General features: G+C 46.1%; 1 protein-coding gene across 2 annotated transcripts in view; it reads right to left on the reverse strand.

Moving 5' to 3' along the window:
- HYDIN (HYDIN axonemal central pair apparatus protein) overlaps positions 1–18,247 on the reverse strand; it is a 293,633-nt gene that overhangs the window by 156,179 nt on the left and 119,207 nt on the right. For both annotated transcript variants that reach the window (XM_067546885.1, XM_067546884.1), the window contains exons 17-18: positions 16,710–16,862; positions 1,464–1,702 (exon numbers count right to left, since the gene is read on the reverse strand). In XM_067546885.1, the coding sequence (XP_067402986.1) occupies positions 1,464–1,702; positions 16,710–16,862 (392 nt within the window). The remainder of the gene's footprint in view (positions 1–1,463; positions 1,703–16,709; positions 16,863–18,247) is intronic.

Below are 18,247 nucleotides of genomic sequence, written 5' to 3' on the forward strand. Positions count from 1 at the left end.
TTACTATCTATGCCCCATTTCACTTTATTCAGTTGCAGTTTTGCAGCTAGTTGTACTGGTGGCTTAATCCCAGGAAGATGCTGCAGGATAGGAGGAGAAAGATTGTCAGAAGAAGATGGCAACATCTTATCACTGTTCAACCAACCTAGCGATCATGATATGTCTGATCAACTACCAGGGACAGCCATAGAAACAGAAGTGGACAAACACAAGCCTTTATGGAGCTTATCATTAACCAAGGACCATCAAATGCCCCCGACATGTACACTCAAATGGAATTGAAGCTAGTGTAGATGACTGAAAACTATTGTATCTCAAAGAGTGAGAGCTAAATTCTTCCATTTGAGACTCATCTCCTTTCCATTCAGCATCCAAGATCAGGAACTTTTTCTTTCCCCCACTACTTTCAGAACAGGACCTTGCAGTCATTCTCCCTTTTCCAACCAAGAGATAAAGCTTTTCTTCCAAGACTCCAGCTGCTGCCCTAGGTCCAAGAGATATTGGTGGAAAAAGATGAGGAGACAAGAGGAGGGGAGAAATGAAGAAAGGTGAGAACAGTGGCTTACTGGAATAACACGCAGCTCTCTAACCTGGATCTGCAGGGTTCCTGGGGATCTTCATTTTCCAACCCTCCACTGATGGCTTACTGGCATATGCTAGAACTGGGACTCCTTCAAACCCAGCTCACATAGAAAACCCCACCCCTGAGCCCCAACTGGTGGAAGACTAGAGCTCCTGCTTGGCCTACTTCCTACTTAAGCCAGAAGGAGGAACAGGAAATCATCTGTACAACTGGGTTCCATCCTTCATTGGACCATCCATCCTGTCTCCTGATCCAGAGCACCTGGTTCCTGGTATCTAAATTGTAATTCCTGACCTTCTGGTTCTGAACTCCAGCTGGCAATGGGGACCTGCTCCCAAGCTAACCACTAGGCCCGGCTGCTTATGTCCCAGCCCTGAGACTAACAGACAAAAGTGACAGAAAAGTGAACTACAGAAGGTTAAAGGATAAAGACAAATTCTGCGGCTCCCCCAAGGCACTGAAATGTGGAGCTTGCTGCACATAGAAGGAAAGCAATATTATTAATTTAGAAGAGGGGCTGCTAATGAACGACATCAAGGTTCATTTCTGCTGCAGGGCAGTGTGGGGTGATCCACCCATCAGGTGACAAAAGGAGCAAAATGTCTTTTGGCCTCCTGGACCTTCTGCAATTTCCACTAAGTGATATTTTGGCAAGCAAGTCCCATCTTGTTAGCATTCTAAAGTGACACGTTAAGTGACTTTGAAAGGGCTACATGTGTCTTCAAATGCACATATGTGGCTTCTGGTCAAGTCAATGGGAGCCATGCCCTTGTATCTACAGTCCTGAGACCATAATACAAATCCGCTTTGTTGGGGCTCTTTGTTTGGTCAGTGAAGATGAAGGGGTATATGGAAAATATAAGAATTAGAGAGGACCTACCTGAAGTGAGGTCCTAAGTTGAGTGCTGGAGCAAAGGGTTTGTCTGTGACAATTGTGGTACCAATGCCAACGGCCTGGACTGGGATCACATAGGTATTGCTGTTTTGTATGAGCAAGTTCACCTTGTCTTGGAATTTCACCGTGTCATCCAAGTTAGCTATCAGAGTCAGCGATATCTCAGCCTCTGGGGGAACTACACCTTCACTGGGCTCAATCCTCCACAATGAGTGACTGCGAACCTGCAACAAGATCCAAAAGCTAAGATCAGAATAGAGCCGTCGGCCTCAATGTACTTGCGAGGCACTACAGGGTATGATTAAAAGGAAGAGAAAGGAATGAAGAACAGAGAAAAAGCAGCATCTCTAGCTGAAGTTATTTCTTAAGGAGCTCTGTGTTTTAATGCTCCAATTCATCACATCTAATAATGAAGGCTGAAACCATATGAGGACTGTTGTATAATTGAGGTCTAGCAAGCCTATGCGAATTTTGAGCCTAACTGGTGGAAAGTAGGTAAAAGACCTGTTATATAAAAACTGTCTAAGAAAGATTTAAGAAGGAGACAGAAAGACAGAATTAATTTAAACAGAGAGGGTTTACTGCTGCCACTCAAGAACTGGGTTAAGATAATGCCTGGTTTAAAAAAAAAAAGAGAAAGAAAAGTGTGAGACCAGAAATCAATGGACCAAAATTAGTGCTTCTGAAAAGGGGCCTAATTGGTAGACAAAATAATGAGAGGATGGGCTAGTCTGCACTTTTTGAGGGCCTTAAAAAGGGAAATGGGAGTGAAACTTTCACCATGGTTGCAGCGGAAGGATTTTTTCCCTAGACATCAGACCCTGACACTCTGGTGGAGATGCCATCACTACACCAGTGAGGACTTCAGACTGATGCATGTGAGATTCTGCTCTGTCTTCCCCTTTCATGTGTCCTTTTATGTCCCCCACTATCTCCTTCCTGTCCTACCTCCACCCTTGGCTTCTCACCTGATCCCGAAATCAACTTCACCGCATAGCAATAGCATGATGAGATGAGACAGCCCATCCAGCTCTGGTCAGCCTGTGAAGGACCAGTGAAGGAAAGGGACCTGACCAGAACAGCCAAATGATGTCCCTAACCAGGCAGGTGAGCTGGGGTCCAGAGCAACAGCTGCTATGGCCAATCTGTCAGCCCAAAGCATCTCTCCATGACTGACCAGCTGCCCTGTATCCTGAGAACATCAACAAAAGCCATATTTCCCCATCTTTACTTTGCTTTTCTCTCTCTTCTGCATCTGTTTTGTCAAAAGCAAGAAAGTTACTATAATTCCTGACGCAAAATTGAACAAAACTCATTCTTATCTCCCCACTATGGAGGATTGTCTGACAGCATGAGAAACACTAACCAATATTCATCCTTTCTAAAAAGAGACGTTGATGGGTTTTGATTGTTTGTTTTACGTAGCCTCTCAATTTCACTTTCAATGCTTTTTGCCTTATTTGATTATTTTCCTTTTGTGTATTTCAATCAATAAATTTCTAATTTCTGGCTTGAATTTTCTGGTGTGCTTGCCATGGTACTAAGCAGGCTGAGGACTCTGTCTACCAAACCCCTAATCTTGTTTCATACTGTTGCGTGTTGGACTTCTGGCTCTTTGGGCCCATATAGTCCATCTAAATTCATACAACAGGACCCAGGGGATAGAACCTTTCCCCTGCAAGTCAATATTTCAAATTCAGCTATGCCAGTAGTGACCACAAGTGGTCACCATCTGATGGTTTATGGCCTAGGTGACCTCTATGAAATGCGTTGGACAGTCCTGTTCCAGTTCCTAGTGGAGACAACCACATAAAAATCCCACCTCCACCACTGACACTAATTAGCATCCTTGCTGGTGGGGTAGGCACAGAGGCCACAGACTGAATGAACCATGAATCTGAACCAACCTCTCTCACTGCCTAGAGGGAATCCACTGGGGGCTGGGTGAAGACACGCTGGCAGGACACTATGGAAGAAATGTGTACCTGTTCAGTGGATAGAGAACATTAGCCATGAGCTCACATGTCCCAAAGAGCCTATAGACTAAACTGGCCAATGGAAAATGTGCTCATTTACTCTAGTTGTGGGCTGATAGTAAAATCAGACACTGCAACAGGGTAAGAAAGATCTTAATGGAATAGCGAAATCAATCACCCTGCTCTAATTCCCAAAAACTTATTCATAAGTGTGAGTCTAATTTTCAATGCCTCTGCTGGAGGCCCAGTACAATTTGAGTTGCTTGACCTCTGTCCTTCAGGCTTAGCATAACATTCAATTGCTTGCTTGGCTATTCTGACCCCTGTAGCATGACATCTTTCAGTTGGCAGAGACTGAATAACAGTATAGCTGTCTCAGTTTCTGCATAGCATGGCACATAATAAGACAAAATATAGATACTGTATGCTTGCAGCTGCACATAGATAACGGTGATGGGAACAACAAGTTATCCTCGAACGTCTGGGGTACATTGTTTTATTGCCAAGGGGCATACTTTTACTCCGCCCCTCCTATCACCAGATGTTGTTTTGACGACTCCAATTATTATGGTGAGAATGGAATGTAGTTAAGGGTGGAAACCCAATGTAGGTAATTAGCATATGTGATAATGAGAGAGAGATAATTAGGTGAAGGTTGTTTATGGAAGAGTATAAGTAATTACCACTTAGACAAAGGGGGGTGCTCCATCAACACCTGACTCCGCGGGAGGTTCTGTAAGTTGGACCAGAGGCCACTGACTCCCTGGCAGGGCCCCTGAAGAAAGCCGTTCCTGTATACAGCCTTCTGAGTGACTGCTTAGCTCTTCAGGTTTAGTGAGTATGATATATTGTAGTTAATTTTAGGCTTTGTATCTAACCAGTATATTTATAGAAAACCTTGCACATTAAACCTTATTGATCTGCAAATTGGGCATACCGTGTCTCACTGGTATCCACACTGATCACAAAGTGTCCAGAACCAACAATTGGCATCCCTGTTGGGCTTGATCAGCTGTGAGTGAGAAGATTTTTGAGGTGCACAGTGCAGGGGTTTCTCTCACTGCTTGTCAGCAGGGTAGCAACCTGTCTGGCACAGTTCTCCATGAAGCTGTATTTGTATTTGGCTTCAGGAGGAGGGCATGATGTCCTCTACAGGAATGTGTTGTGAGGGGTTGCCACTCCCGTTCTCACTGAAAAAAAACTTTAGGAAACATCACCTCTGAGACTGTAGTTGTCTGGTTTGCACAGCTTACTACAGTGCCTCAGTTAAATTATAGGGATTATGCTTTGCTCTTAAGGGAATGTCTCCCATTAGACACCTTCTTGGGACTTCCCATGGATATACAGAAAGGAGAGCAAAAAGAGGTACCCTTATGAGGGATGTTTTTGATGTAGTAGATCCTGGCAAGCACATTGAGGTACGTTTTCATTTGGAACGGCAAGCCCTAGGGGAACACCCTGATGCTTACTTACAACGTAAAAAGATCCTATGGCAAGCTAAGTGGCATGAGGAGGAAGGTCAAGACCTTATGAACACAGACTTTCCAACTCGTTTTATAGAAGGGCTACGTCTGCTAGTAAAAGTTGCTTTGGGTACTCTGAATTTAATAGCTATGACGTGGGAGGCACTGTTACAGAGAGTTCGGCAAGCTAATTTACTGGTGAGCCAAGCCTTCCCTGATAAGCACAAAGGAAAAGCTGCTGCACAGACGGGAAGAAAAGTGGCTGCTCAAATCACCTTTCAGAATCAAAGAGCAAAGAAGGTGATTTAGTTCCTGAGGGAGTTAACAGAGGGCACAGCCAAGGGTGAGGCCATGGGAGGATCGATTCCCTGTGCTGGATACTGTGGAATCGAGCTTTCCAATATGCCCCTAAAGCTCTAATTGATGGCAAATCAAATAATCAGCTGGCTGAGCTGATTTGTCAGAAGGAAAGGGAGTCTCACACTCCGGAGAAATGTGTTGATGCGCCGACCCCACCTCCTGAGGGGAATCCCTCGGAGGCATAGGGGGGCCGGGCGTCCCTGAATCCCGATTTATACGGCACCTTTAACATCTGATAAATGGGGACAACCTACTATCTGGGTGGATTTTGAATAGGGGGCTTTCAGACAGGATTCCCTGGGAGGCTAATATGAGGGGGAAAGGAACCCAAGAGAGCTGGCTGTATTTTAAAGAGACCTTATTGAGGGCACAAGAGCAAACCATCCCGATGTGCAGAAAGAATAGCAAATATGGTAGGCGTCCAGCTTGGCTTAACAAAGATGTCCTTGGCGAACTTAAACGCAAAAAAGAAGCTTACAAGAAGTGGAAGCTTGGTCAGATGACTAGGGAGGATTATATAAACACTGCTCGAACGTGCAGGAATGAAATCAGGAAGGCCAAAGCACAATTGGAGTTGCAACTAGCAAGGGACGTGAAGGGGAACAAGAAGAGTTTCTACAGGCATGTTGCCAACAAGAGGAAGATTAGAGAAAGTGTGGGCCCCTTAGAGAATGAGGGAGGCGACCTAGTGACGGAGGATGTGGAGAAAGCTGAGGTACTCAATGTCTTTTTTGCCTCTGTCTTCACAGACAAGATCAGCTCTCAGACTGCTGCTTCCTCAGAATGGGAAGGAGGCGAACATCCCACAGTGCTGAAGGAACGGGTCCAAGACTATTTAGAAGGATTGGACATTCACAAGTCCATGGGGCCGGATGCAATGCACCCGAGGGTGCTGAGGGAGTTGGCTGAGGTGATTTCAGAGCCGTTGGCTATTATCTTTGAAAGCTTGTGGGAACAGGGGGAGGTCCCTGATGACTGGAAAAAAGCAAATATAGTGCCCATCTTCAAAAAAGGGAGGAAAGAGGATCCAGGGAACTACAGACCGGTCAGCCTCACCTCAATCCCTGGAAAAATCATGGAGCAGGTCCTTAAGGAATCCATTTTAAGGCACTTGGAGGAGAGGAAGGTGATCAGGAACAGTCAACATGGATTCACTAAGGGAAAGTCATGCCTGACCAACCTGATTGCTTTCTATGATAAGGTGACTGGCTCTGTGGATGTAGGGAAGGCGGTGGATGTGATATACCTTGACTTTAGCAAAGCTTTTGATACTGTCTCACACAGTATTCTTATCAGCAAGTTAAAGAAGTATGGGTTGGATGAATGGACTATAAAATGGATAGAGAACTGGCTAGAGCATAGGGCTCAACGAGTAGTGATCAATGGCTCCATGTCTAGCTGGCAACCGGTCACAAGCGGAGTGCCCCAGGGGTCGGTCCTGGGGCCGGTTTTGTTCAACATCTTTATTAATGATCTGGAGGATGGGGTAGATTGCACCCTCAGCAAGTTTGCGGACGACACTAAGCTGGGGGGAGTGGTAGATACCCTGGAAGGTAGGGATAGGATACAGAGTGACCTAAACAAACTGGAGGATTGGGCCAAAAGAAATCTAATGAGGTTCAACAAGGACAAGTGCAGAGTCCTCCACTTAGGAAGGAAGAATCCCATGCACAGCTATAGACTGGGGACCGACGAGCTGGGCAGCAGCTCTGCAGAAAAGGACCTGGGGGTAACGGTGGATAAAAAGCTGGATATGAGTCAGCAGTGTGCCCTGGTTGTCAAGAAGGCTAATGGCATATTGGGCTGCATTAGGAGGGGCATTTCCAGCAGGTCACAGGAAGTGATTATTCCCCTCTATTCGGCATTGGTGAGGCCGCATTTAGAATATTGTGTCCAGTTTTGGGCCCCCCACTACAAAAAGGATGTGGACAAGTTGGAGAGAGTGCAGCGGAGGGCAACGAAAATGATTAGGGGGCTGGAGCACAGGACTTATGAGGAGAGGCTGAGGGAACTGGGCTTGTTTAGTCTGCAAAAGAGAAGAGTGAGGGGGATTTGATAGCGGCCTTTAACTACCTGAAAGGGGGTTCCAGGGAGGATGGGGATAGGCTGTTCTCGGTGGTGGCAGATGACCGAACAAGGAGCAACGGTCTCAAGTTGCAGGGCGGGAGGTCTAAGTTGGACATTAGGAAAAAGTTTTTTACTAGGAGGGTGGTGAAGCATTGGAATGGGTTACCTAGGGAGGTGGTGGAATCTCCATCCTTAGAGGTTTTTAAGGTGAGGCTTGACAAAGCCCTGGTTGGGATGATATAGCTGAGGTTAGTCCTGCTTTGAGCAGGGGGTCCTGAGGTCCCTTCCAACTCTAATATTCTATGATTCTATGATTCTATGATATGCTTGTAGATACTGGTGCCACTATTTCATTGATTGATAACCGCTTAGTTCCTGCAATGGTCAAGTTAAAGGGAAATCATCGGCAGAGGTTAGAGGGGTTTGAAGGTTCCAGCATAGATATGCCCCTCTCTCGTCCCCTTACTTACACCATTGTAAGGAAAACATGGACAGGGATTTTTGGTTTGGCACATGTTGGAGAAGCAGCTATTTTGGGCATGAATTGTATGCTTAAAATGCAGGCTGTTGTTGATTTAGCTAATTGGGTGTTGTGGATTGGATTGGGAATTCCTAGAGTTGTTGCAGCTGCGCACAGGGTGGCAGCCCTTAAAGCACCAGAGCCACTTTCAGTTACAGCAGAGCAGTATTACCTGGATGTTGCTAACATAGTACAAGCACACACACAAGCATGGGCCAAGAATAAATTGGATTATGGCCGGGTGGATGCCTGTGTTCTTATTGTAGGACCTGATCCACCACCCCAGAAGCAGTACAAATACCCAAAGGAGGCTGAGGAAGGATTGTTACCCACGATTATTGCTTTCTTGCAGCAAGGAGCGCCAGTGGAAACTAATAGCATAAACAACTCCCCCACATGGCCAGTCCGTAAAGCGGCCGGGAAAACCTGGCGACTTACTGTAGATTACAGGGCTTTGAATACATGTACACCCAAGGCAGCCCCTGTGGTGGCTAAGTTACCAGAAGTGATGGCTGCAATAGGTATGGGAGCTAGACGGTTTTCAGTATTGGATTTATCAAATGCATTCTTTGCTATTCCTCTGCATCCTGACTGCTGGTATAAATTTGCTTTTACCCATAGGGACCGTCAACTCACTTTCACGCGTGTTCCACAAGGTCTACATTGTTCTACCATGATTTGCCATGCCCATGTTATTAAATTATGGGATAGGTGCACAGCACCGATAAATGTTATCTCTTATGTGGATGATGTTCTCATTTGGACTGTAACCCAAGAAGCTCAACTGCTTTTGCTCGATAAAGTAATCTTCCTGATTGAGCAAGCAGGCTTCCAAATTAATTTGAAAAAAGCCCAATTGTGTCAGCAAGAGGTCCGATACCTGAGTTCAGTGTTGGAACAAGAAGGAATTACTCCTGATTAGCAGAGAGTGGAATTACATTAAGAGCAAAGCATAACCACTATAATTTAACTGACACACCGTAGTAAACTGTGCAAACCAGACAACTACATTCGCAGGGGTGATGTTTCCTAAAGTTTTTTTCAGTGCCTGCGCTTGCTCAGGTCTCAGTATCTTATTCACTTGGGTGGTAGTGTGAGTTGTGGTTTCCTCCTCCCTCTCTCCAATAGTCTCTTCCTTGGTCTCTACAATCACAGGAGCCATGGGTGCAGTAGCCTGCGGCATATCTCCCTTAACCAGCTGTTTTACTGTCTGCCTGAGAGGAGCATAGGGGGAAGGACATTCTATGTTCTGATCTGACTTGTTCTTATCCCACATAGCCTCTGCATAACAGAGGGCTAACAGATCAAAGTCCTGCATACCATCACTCTCTGCACCGTCACAACCTACATCTGCCTGCATAGCAGAAATAATTCCCTGAGCAGCAGCCAATCAATTTGTACACTGAGACAGCTACCACCGACAAATTACATGGGATTGGCCCTCAGTTTCCCTCTTTTTCTCCTCCAGGACAACGTGTACCACAGCTTGCGTGTCCTTACATTTCACTTCCCAGATATGAGCTGTTTCCTCCCAGCCTTCTGAGTAACTGCTTAGCTCTCCAGGTTTAGTGAGTATAATATATTGTAGTTAATTTTAGGCTTTGTATCTAACTAGTATATTTATAGAAAACCTTGCACATTAAACCTTATTGATCTGCAAATCGGGCGTACCGTGTCTCACTGGTATCCACACTGATCACAAAGTGTCCAGAACCAACAGCCTCCTGGCCCAGATTCACTCTGGCTAGAGCAAGGAGGTATCATTCACACCTCCAGCTTGGCTGAACACCTGTGAGTATTCCTCTAATGGAGACCAGCCGGTGTTACCACCTCCATCCTTTGTCATGGGTTTTCCACCAAGAGAGATTGCTTTGTATTTTACTGGGGCTACAGTTCCCTGTGTTTACATAAAGGTCCATGTCAAGATGAAGCTGAACTCAAGTACCATGCTGCTGCTACAGGGGTTACTTACTTGGACAATACAGCTGTAAACCAAAGGAATGACTCTGAAAAACCAACTAATCAGAATCCAGATGCAGCCAGCAAGATCTTTTCTCAAGGGTTAGGCTGTGTTTTTCAAAGGCATCTAAGGGACTTGGGCATCCAATTTCCACTGAATTTCCATTGGACTAAGATCTTTAATTCTTTTAGGCTTTAGAAAATCCAGGCCTTAAAAGTTTATGACAAAGGAACAAATTACTTAACTATCTGAAAGGAAACCAAACCCGAGTCCTATGATCTGAGTTTCCCAAGTACTTTCCACCTTCTGTCTCCTCAGTAGCCCTTCTCATGGACTGGCCCTTGTAGGGTTGTGCAATGAGGGTGGTGGAGAGTGAGCTAAGTTTTTCATAGGAGGCCAGGTAGTGACATGGACTCTGTCAGAGTTGCCCTGTAATAGAAACATTTTAATTGCCTCTTGGCCAGCACTAGGATAAGCTCAAGATGGAATGCAGAGTAAATCCTCCAGAGAGGATCTGTGGGCCATTCGTGAACTCCTGGACTTATTCAGAAGGACCCAGGCAGGTTGCTTCCACCAGCATCATTGTTGGGCTCCCATTTCAGGAGAGATTAACTGTCCTCAACAGCCTACCCAAGGGAGCCATCTCCACATCTGGGATAGAAGATACTATCTCCAGCATCTTTTAATTGTACGTTTGTGTTTCACTGCTCCGAACAATGTAGGAAGTGGGAAAGGCCATTAAACATGGTCTAGGAGATCCAACAGGATTCACTCATAACCACCTGAAGCAACCCAGAAATATCGGAGAACTCAGCTTTTCCAGGAAAATCAGGGATTTGCTCAATGGCTTGAAATGGACTGAAATGCTGTTCTCTTCAAGTGAGATCAGTGCTACGGAGTGTCTATCCATCAGCCGGGAGCTCCAATGTTTGGCCACCAACTAAATGGAGAAATGCATCAGAAAACAAAGCAGCACATCAAAGTGCAGTATCATTTAGACGGTTTCCAAATAATCTCCCCAAACAGTTTGAGGTTACTGGGGATAAGGGTGTCTGAGGAACCGGGCAGAGCCAGATTTTAACTGAAGAATGAAAACGATCCCATGGAACCAGTTCTTTCAGGGCTGTGCTCTAGGGGTCTGACATAGACTAAGGGCCTCCTTCACGACTGTGACTACCCTCCCCAGGTCTGTGCCCGGTCTGCTACAGGGGAAGCCAGTGCAGATCCAGGGTGAAACATTCCCCAGCGCTGTAAAATTACATTAAATACATTACACTGGCAAAATTAATAAAGTCAGTCAGATCCATTTAATTTGTAGCTCTCCACAGTCTCAGGTAGAGTTGCAAAGCAAGAGGAGACAGCTTCGCAGACGGCAGTCTCGTATGCCCATCTCCAGTGCAACGCTTCACTGTCGAGATAAGGATGGGTGCAGATCTAATTGCTGGGCCCACTTTGCTCCTGCACCTGCTTCACTCTCTCTTAGATATAGTCTGCTCTTTATTCTTTGGCTTTTGGATCTCGTGCCCAATGCCGAGGAATTGCTCAGGTTACCACTGGCTGTGTACCCCAAGGAGGTGAAGGACGACCCTGGGACTTAGGTACTCTTCGGGGCGGGGTAGGAAGAAGCCCAGGGATAGCCAACCACGTTCTGGCTGTGCTCGCACTGGTCAGTGTGTTTTGGCCAGAGCCCCGCCAACCTAATGGTGTAATGCTCTGCCATTGTTGGGGCCCTGGGCTGGGATGCGGTGGAGTTGGGTAGGCCTGAGTCCCTCTACCCCTCCTGCCATGCCACCCATGGTGCGGCAAATACCCCATTGGGCCAGGAGGCCTGGATTCGTACTCATTCCCTTGCCTGTGAGCCATAGACTGTTCGCTTGACCCTCCCCACCTGCAGGCCAGGGGCTGTAGACTGCTCTCTTGCCCCACGCTGCCTGCGGGCCAGGAATCATACACGGCTTCACTTGCCTTGCCCTGCCTGAGGACCCAGGTGACAGACTGCTGCTGGCCCCCTCCTGCCTGAGGCCTGGGTTCTGCAAACTTGGAACAGCTGTATTTGGCCTGGGAATCCCAAGGGCAGCTAATCTCCCCTCTGATATAGGTTGTTCACTCAGGGCGCTACGGCCAGGAAGTGTGGCCTCCTTCCGAGATTGACACTGAGGGAGGGCCGACACCCCCCCCCCCCCCCCCCCGCATGCCTAAACTCATCAACAGGTGAGGATCAGCTGGCACTTACTGCAGAGTCAAATTGGATCACATTCTAACGTACCAGTCCCATCTATTACATTGAAAAAAAAAAAAAAAAAAGATCACCTCCCCAACCGCCTTGATCCAGAAACTAGCTGGAACCTTCTGAGCAGTAGAGGCAAATGTTCTACCAACTCAGTCCTGGGGCTGGTATTCGCTTCAGTGGAATATTGTGCAGCAGTTCGAGCAGAAGTCAGCATATGCATCTCATTCATTTGGAGCTGAACACAGCCACCCATAGACACACAGACTTTAAGGTCAGAAGGGACCATGATGATCACCTAGTCTGACCTCCTGCACAACACAGGCCATAGAACCTCATTCATCCACTCTGATAATAGACCACTAACCACTGGCTGAGTTACTGAAGTCCTCAAATCATGGTTTAAAAGACTTGAAGTTACAGAGAATCCACCATTTACACTAGTTTAAATCTGCACATGATTAGTGCCCCATGCTGCAGAGGAAGACAAACCTCCCCATAATCTCTGCCAATCTGACCCGGTGGAAAATTGCTTCCCAACCACAAATATGGAGAACAGTTGGACCCTGAGCACATGGACAAGACCCACTAGCCAGACATCTGAGAAAGAATTCTGGATAGTAACTCAGAGCCCTCCTCATCTAGTGTCCCATCACCGGCTGTTGGCGATATTTGCATTAGCAGCCACAGATAGGCAGCCCTATTATACCATCCCCTCCATAAACTTACCACATTCAGTCTTGAAGCCATTTAGGTTTTTGCCCCCACTGCTCCCCTTGGGAAGTTCTTCTAGAACTTCACTCCTCTGCTGGTTAGAAACTTTCACCTATTTTCAAGCCGTATCATTAGTAGTTGTCTTAGCCACACATTAACATCTGATTTGTATGCCTTGGCTCATATACCTCCTTCAAAATTTCAGTGAGATGTTATTGCCATAAAACTGCAGGGAGAGCTGTGACGGATGAAAACAATCTGCTGTGTGCAAGGATGACAATGATTCCAACAGGTATAAATAAGCAGCTCACATTTCTCAAAAGATTTGCCCGACTCCAGAAGGAAACACCTGCAGTGTCTGCGGACTTGCCAGGATTGCCTTCACAAACTCCTTTTGCAGTGGCTGTTCATGCACTCCTGTCTAGTTCTGCCAGCCCAATGCCAATCCTGGATGAACAAACAACAGCACGTCAGGGTCAATAGCTATGTCCTCGCCGAGTGGCAGCAACTCTGGGATAGAGAAGCAGGTGTTCTGATAAACTTCAGAAGCCCTGATTTACATCCACTTGTTTGCAACCTGGGATGCAAATGCTGGGCTATGCTTAACAGGCTGCTGACTGGAACAACCAGAGCAGATGACAATGCAGAAATTTGTCTTAGCCCATTCTTCACAGTATGGCCATGGGATAGAGATGCAGATGGTCAAACGTGGTGGAGGAGTGCACAGTCAGAAAACTGGAGGGTGGACTGCAACATCTGCCTACATTTGGTGATGGAGCAATCAGATGGCTGAACAAACTACAGCAGTGGTTTCCAACCTTTTTCATTTGTGGATCTGACTACTGCTAATGGAAGTGACTCAGCATCCTGTGCACACCATCAAATCTAAGTGTCCTTACAGCTGACAGGATAGAATATGGGCTTCTGTAAAAGGGGAATCCTGATGATAATTACTCACCTAGTTGCTTATCTTAGATATGTTGCTACCAACATTGAGGGCACAATTTTCAAAAGGACCTGAACCTTGCCTCTAAATTTGTGCCTGAAAACCCGAATTTGCACACGTACATGACAATGGTATACACAAATTGTGTACCTTTAATACCCGGTCTGAATGCACAACTTTTCAGGCCATTTTAGCTTGAACTCTCTCTCTTCCTGGCTAACCTCAAAGCTGAAACCAGTACATCATCTTGGAGGCACCAAGACTGACACTGGACTGCTGAGCAATTCAACTGGGACATCAGTCCCTGTAAGTTTCAACCTTAGTGGTAATGTTTGTGGGGAAAAACATTTGGCTTAATGAATCATCGAGTCCTTGCCCGCTCATATTGACCCAGCAGGGTGATATTCCAACCACACCCTTCAGCTTGATGGAAAGGGGCAGTACACTCTGCAGCAAGCAGGAACTCAGTGTTGCTCAAAGCAATTCACCCAGCAACAGATCCAATGAAATTCAGCGCGTCCAAGCAGGACTGTAGATTTTCACATTATGGATAGTTTTGAGTAGTCATGTATTGTACACCAAGTTGATCTCCAATTATCTGAGCTTATCAGTGTGTTTTCATAATGACTTCCTTTCCCATAAAGCAAACAAACAAGCTATTGGAAAGCTGGCTGACCAGATAGGAATGGCAATTTGCATACACTAATTAAGACTAAGGCAAGTAGGATGAAGGCCTTTTCCTTTTCCATTTTGAACAAGATCACCTGCCTTTCTCTTCTGCTGTTGTTTGCTTCTAAGTCTAATCTTCAATCGGCCGAGCTGCCCATCTGAGACCAGCAAGGTGGATGACCCATCAGTGCTCCAAAAGTGTGAGCTGCAATCAATAGGCCTGACTTCAAAGATCCAGGATTTCATGATTAGCTAGTAAAGGGCAAAAAGGGTATCACAACAGTCTGTCCTGCAGCTATATATAAGCAGTGAAACCAACGACAGCTGTGGGCACCCTCTAAGCCAGTGAAGGGAGCACTGGGTTTCTTCAGATGTTCAGACAGTCATCCTAAAAGGAAAGGCACCCACAATGGTTTCCTGCCTATTTTTCTCCAAATTTCAATATTTGTCTCTCACACTTGCATCTAACCATTTCATCACAGCAGAACAGGTGAATAAATGATGGGTCATCTCCCAGCTATGCTGATGGTGTGGGGTAAATCCTGCTCTCAGCTGCATGTGTAAAATGCATCTGAGAGTAGATTTTAGCCCATGGGGTAAAAGTGAGGTCTTTCATCATCTTCCCGTTTTCTGCAATACAGACACAGTGCACCATCCACATGGCAAGCTGTCCACCAGCCATTAGGGACGTGTTCCAGTTGTCCAGAGAAAATCTTCTTGCCACTGTTATCAAAGCCAAGGATCACCAAGTCTTCTGCTCACCAACACTAAGGGACACAGAAAGGGATTTCCACGGCAGGGTGCATGCTACGCTGGCTATGCTCAAGGAAACTCCTCAGGCCAAACCCAGGCTGGCACAAGCAGGGACAAGACTCCTCGACCTCCTCGCCTTCTGCAGCCCAAGTCGCCACTCTTACCAACGTCCCCTTCAGCACCTCCTCAGGAGGCAGCTGAGCTGAAGTTCTTCCCCTGTTCACTCGGGACCAAGCTGGGTCCCTGCGCTTCTTCAGGGGGTGCATCTATATTGCAGCTGCAGGTGTGATTCACAGCTCATGTAGATGTACCCACTCTAGTTGCACTCTAGCTAGCCCGCTAAAAGGAGAAGTTAGGGCATGGTGGTGGGAGCTTTCACATGTGCTACACAAGTTAGTGTGTACCTAGGGCAGCCCACAGTGAAGCTCACACTGCTGTGTCCTCCCTACTGTTTTTAGCATGCTAGCTAGAGTACAGCTAGTGCTGGTACAGCTACACAAGCTGCAAATCGCACCCACGGTTGCAGTGGAGATGTACCTGTAGACACCCCTGGGTACTGTGGAGCCTGAAATATGAGTAAGTGCAAGAAAAATATTTCCTCAGATGATCAAGAATCATAAATGACTCAACACAAAAGTAATGAGGAAAGACTGTGCCTGGCGCAGGGAGGCAGGAGAGACACGGTAGAGATGGTATCACACTGCAGAGCAACCTGCCACCAGATGAGGCAAGAACAATGACCAACGGACTGGGATGCAAACCCCAAACACAGAACATGACCCCCCTCTGGCTGGCGTATATCCACCCCGACAGCCTCCAGAGGGATCTGACTTCAGACTTTGGAACAGTTGGGTAGCCTGTCAGGCTGAAAAAGTTTCACTGAATTGAATTGTCTTTTCTCTATAACATTCTCCAAAGACACAGAAATATTCTGCGATGCCACAAAATACAAAGACGCTGTAGTGTACGGTCCGCTTTCCAATGTTTAGGTAGCTTAACTCCCCAGTGTTTACAAACAAAGCTGCTTCTAGGCAGCAACTGAGCTGCCAAACCCCCACTGGGAGTAACTCCAGTAATCGTCCAGCTCACCTCCCTATTAGCTATTTGTGGCCGATCCCTCACAGGCTGGTTTCCATACAGCTAAAAGTTTTGCAAGCAAATTTCAAAGCACAAGCTGGAGGTCGATGTCTGTGGCCCAATTGAGGGGTCTATGTGGAAGCACTTACCTTTCAGGAACTAAGAAATAAGATGTCCTCTCTCATACAGGTTCTTATCATAAACATGATTAGCACAGCTAAACTCCCTGCACTATATCAAGAAAAAGGTAATAAAGAAGATCATGCACCAAATTCTGTTTTTAGTTTCATCTCTGTGATCCCATTGACACTGATGGAGTGACTCTGGTGTATCTCAGAGCAGACTCAGCCAGCCACTTTGGGTAATTATATCCTGCCCATTTCATTCTCTCTGAGATTATTTTAGGAGAATGCTGCATATGAAGTCAAGTCACAGACTGTTAGAGACCATACTTTCCAAGCTCTATGTTCATTATAAAATAGTCCCACAATGCACTTACCATCTGTGCCCAAAATGGTGCAGGGATAACAGTCTGATTGGAGAGGCGGAGCGTCTGGGAAGCATCCTTTAGAACCTGGATATTGCCAAAATCTATCTGAGGAGGATCCACATAGACAACTGGGCCTTCACCAGTACTCACTAAATGGATCTTCTGCTCCAGGAAATGGAGAAACAAAAACAGGGAAAGTTGAAAAGCTGTCTGGATTAGGGTCACCATTTATAATATTATTAATATCAATATTGCAAAATGACAATAACTTATATGATATATGCCATGTCAGGTACCATTGGAAAGGTTATAATTTGCTAAGTATGATAATATTGTTTATGTGTATGTATCATTTTTGTACTGTAAGTTATGGATATGTGTGATATATCTGTATCCAAAAATTTGTGCTGTGCTACTGGGTTACACCCTCAGGCAGAATAGCGTCAGCACTGATGACTCATCGAGAGCCATCAACAATACAATAAATCCAGGGAGAGAACCAGGGCTACACCTTATGAGTCACCAGGACATGTAGGAATATGCCTATGGACAAGGGATTGTGAGGCTTTTCCATGCCATGTGCTGTGTGGCTGTGTTTGGGATAAAGGAAGTACAAGCCTCATGGCAGAAACTATAAAAGGCAGCTGCACCATCTCCATCTGGTCTTCATTCTTGCTTCCTACCTCTGGATCAACTAGTCTGCATCTGAAGCTGTGAAATAAAGGACTGACACCCATCCAGGTACTGGACGTACACCAGAGGGACTGTGCAAGCCTGCAAACTCCACAATTCTGCTGAGAATCTGATACATATGGACTTTGAAGTCATTTATAGGTATCTGATTGCTTTGACCATTTAACATCTCTCGTTTGTTTCTTTTCTTCTCTAATAAACCTTTAAATTGGATTGGCTGGCAGCATGGTATTTTGGGTAAAATCCAAATTATATTGGTCTAGTAAGTGGCTGACCCTTTGATGATCAGGAGAACATTTTTGGTAAAGGGAACAGAGTTTTAAATAACTTCTCTCTTTACAGGACCTAGTTGCTGATTGGGAGCCAGAGATTGAAATACAATAGAGGGGGCTGTGTAACTTCTTGTTTTAGCTTCTTGATAAGCAGTGTGGGGAATCAGGAGCACTGTTTGTGACTGACTGGTGAATCTAACTGCAGTGTTAGACACCAATTTTGGAAGGATCTGCTCTTCTTTTTGCAGCTTCCCCTGACCTTGGCATTTTCAGAGAGCTACCCTAGGCATGGACAGGTCACAGAACCAGCAAGCTCTCACTGTTCTCCTAGACTGGGGGGTAACTGCAGTTGTTCTCAGTTCTTGAACACTGAGTGGCAGTGAATGATTGGAGTAGACCTGGAGATTATTTTGCCTTAGTGGTAACCATAGGCTTGGCTCTGGCGCCCTCTGGAGCCCCACGCCCATGCAGCGGCATATGAGGCACCACTTCCCTGCACCGTCTCGGTTCCTTGTTGCCATCAACTCCAACAGCAGGGACAGAGAGCAGGTCATGGAGTGGACAAGAGCAACATATCTCGAA

The sequence above is a fragment of the Emydura macquarii genome, unplaced genomic scaffold, assembly GCF_026122565.2.
Source record: "Emydura macquarii macquarii isolate MOO-44397 ecotype Brisbane River unplaced genomic scaffold, CSIRO-AGI_Emac_v2 contig_1170, whole genome shotgun sequence".
NCBI classification, from domain to species: Eukaryota; Metazoa; Chordata; order Testudines; family Chelidae; genus Emydura; species Emydura macquarii.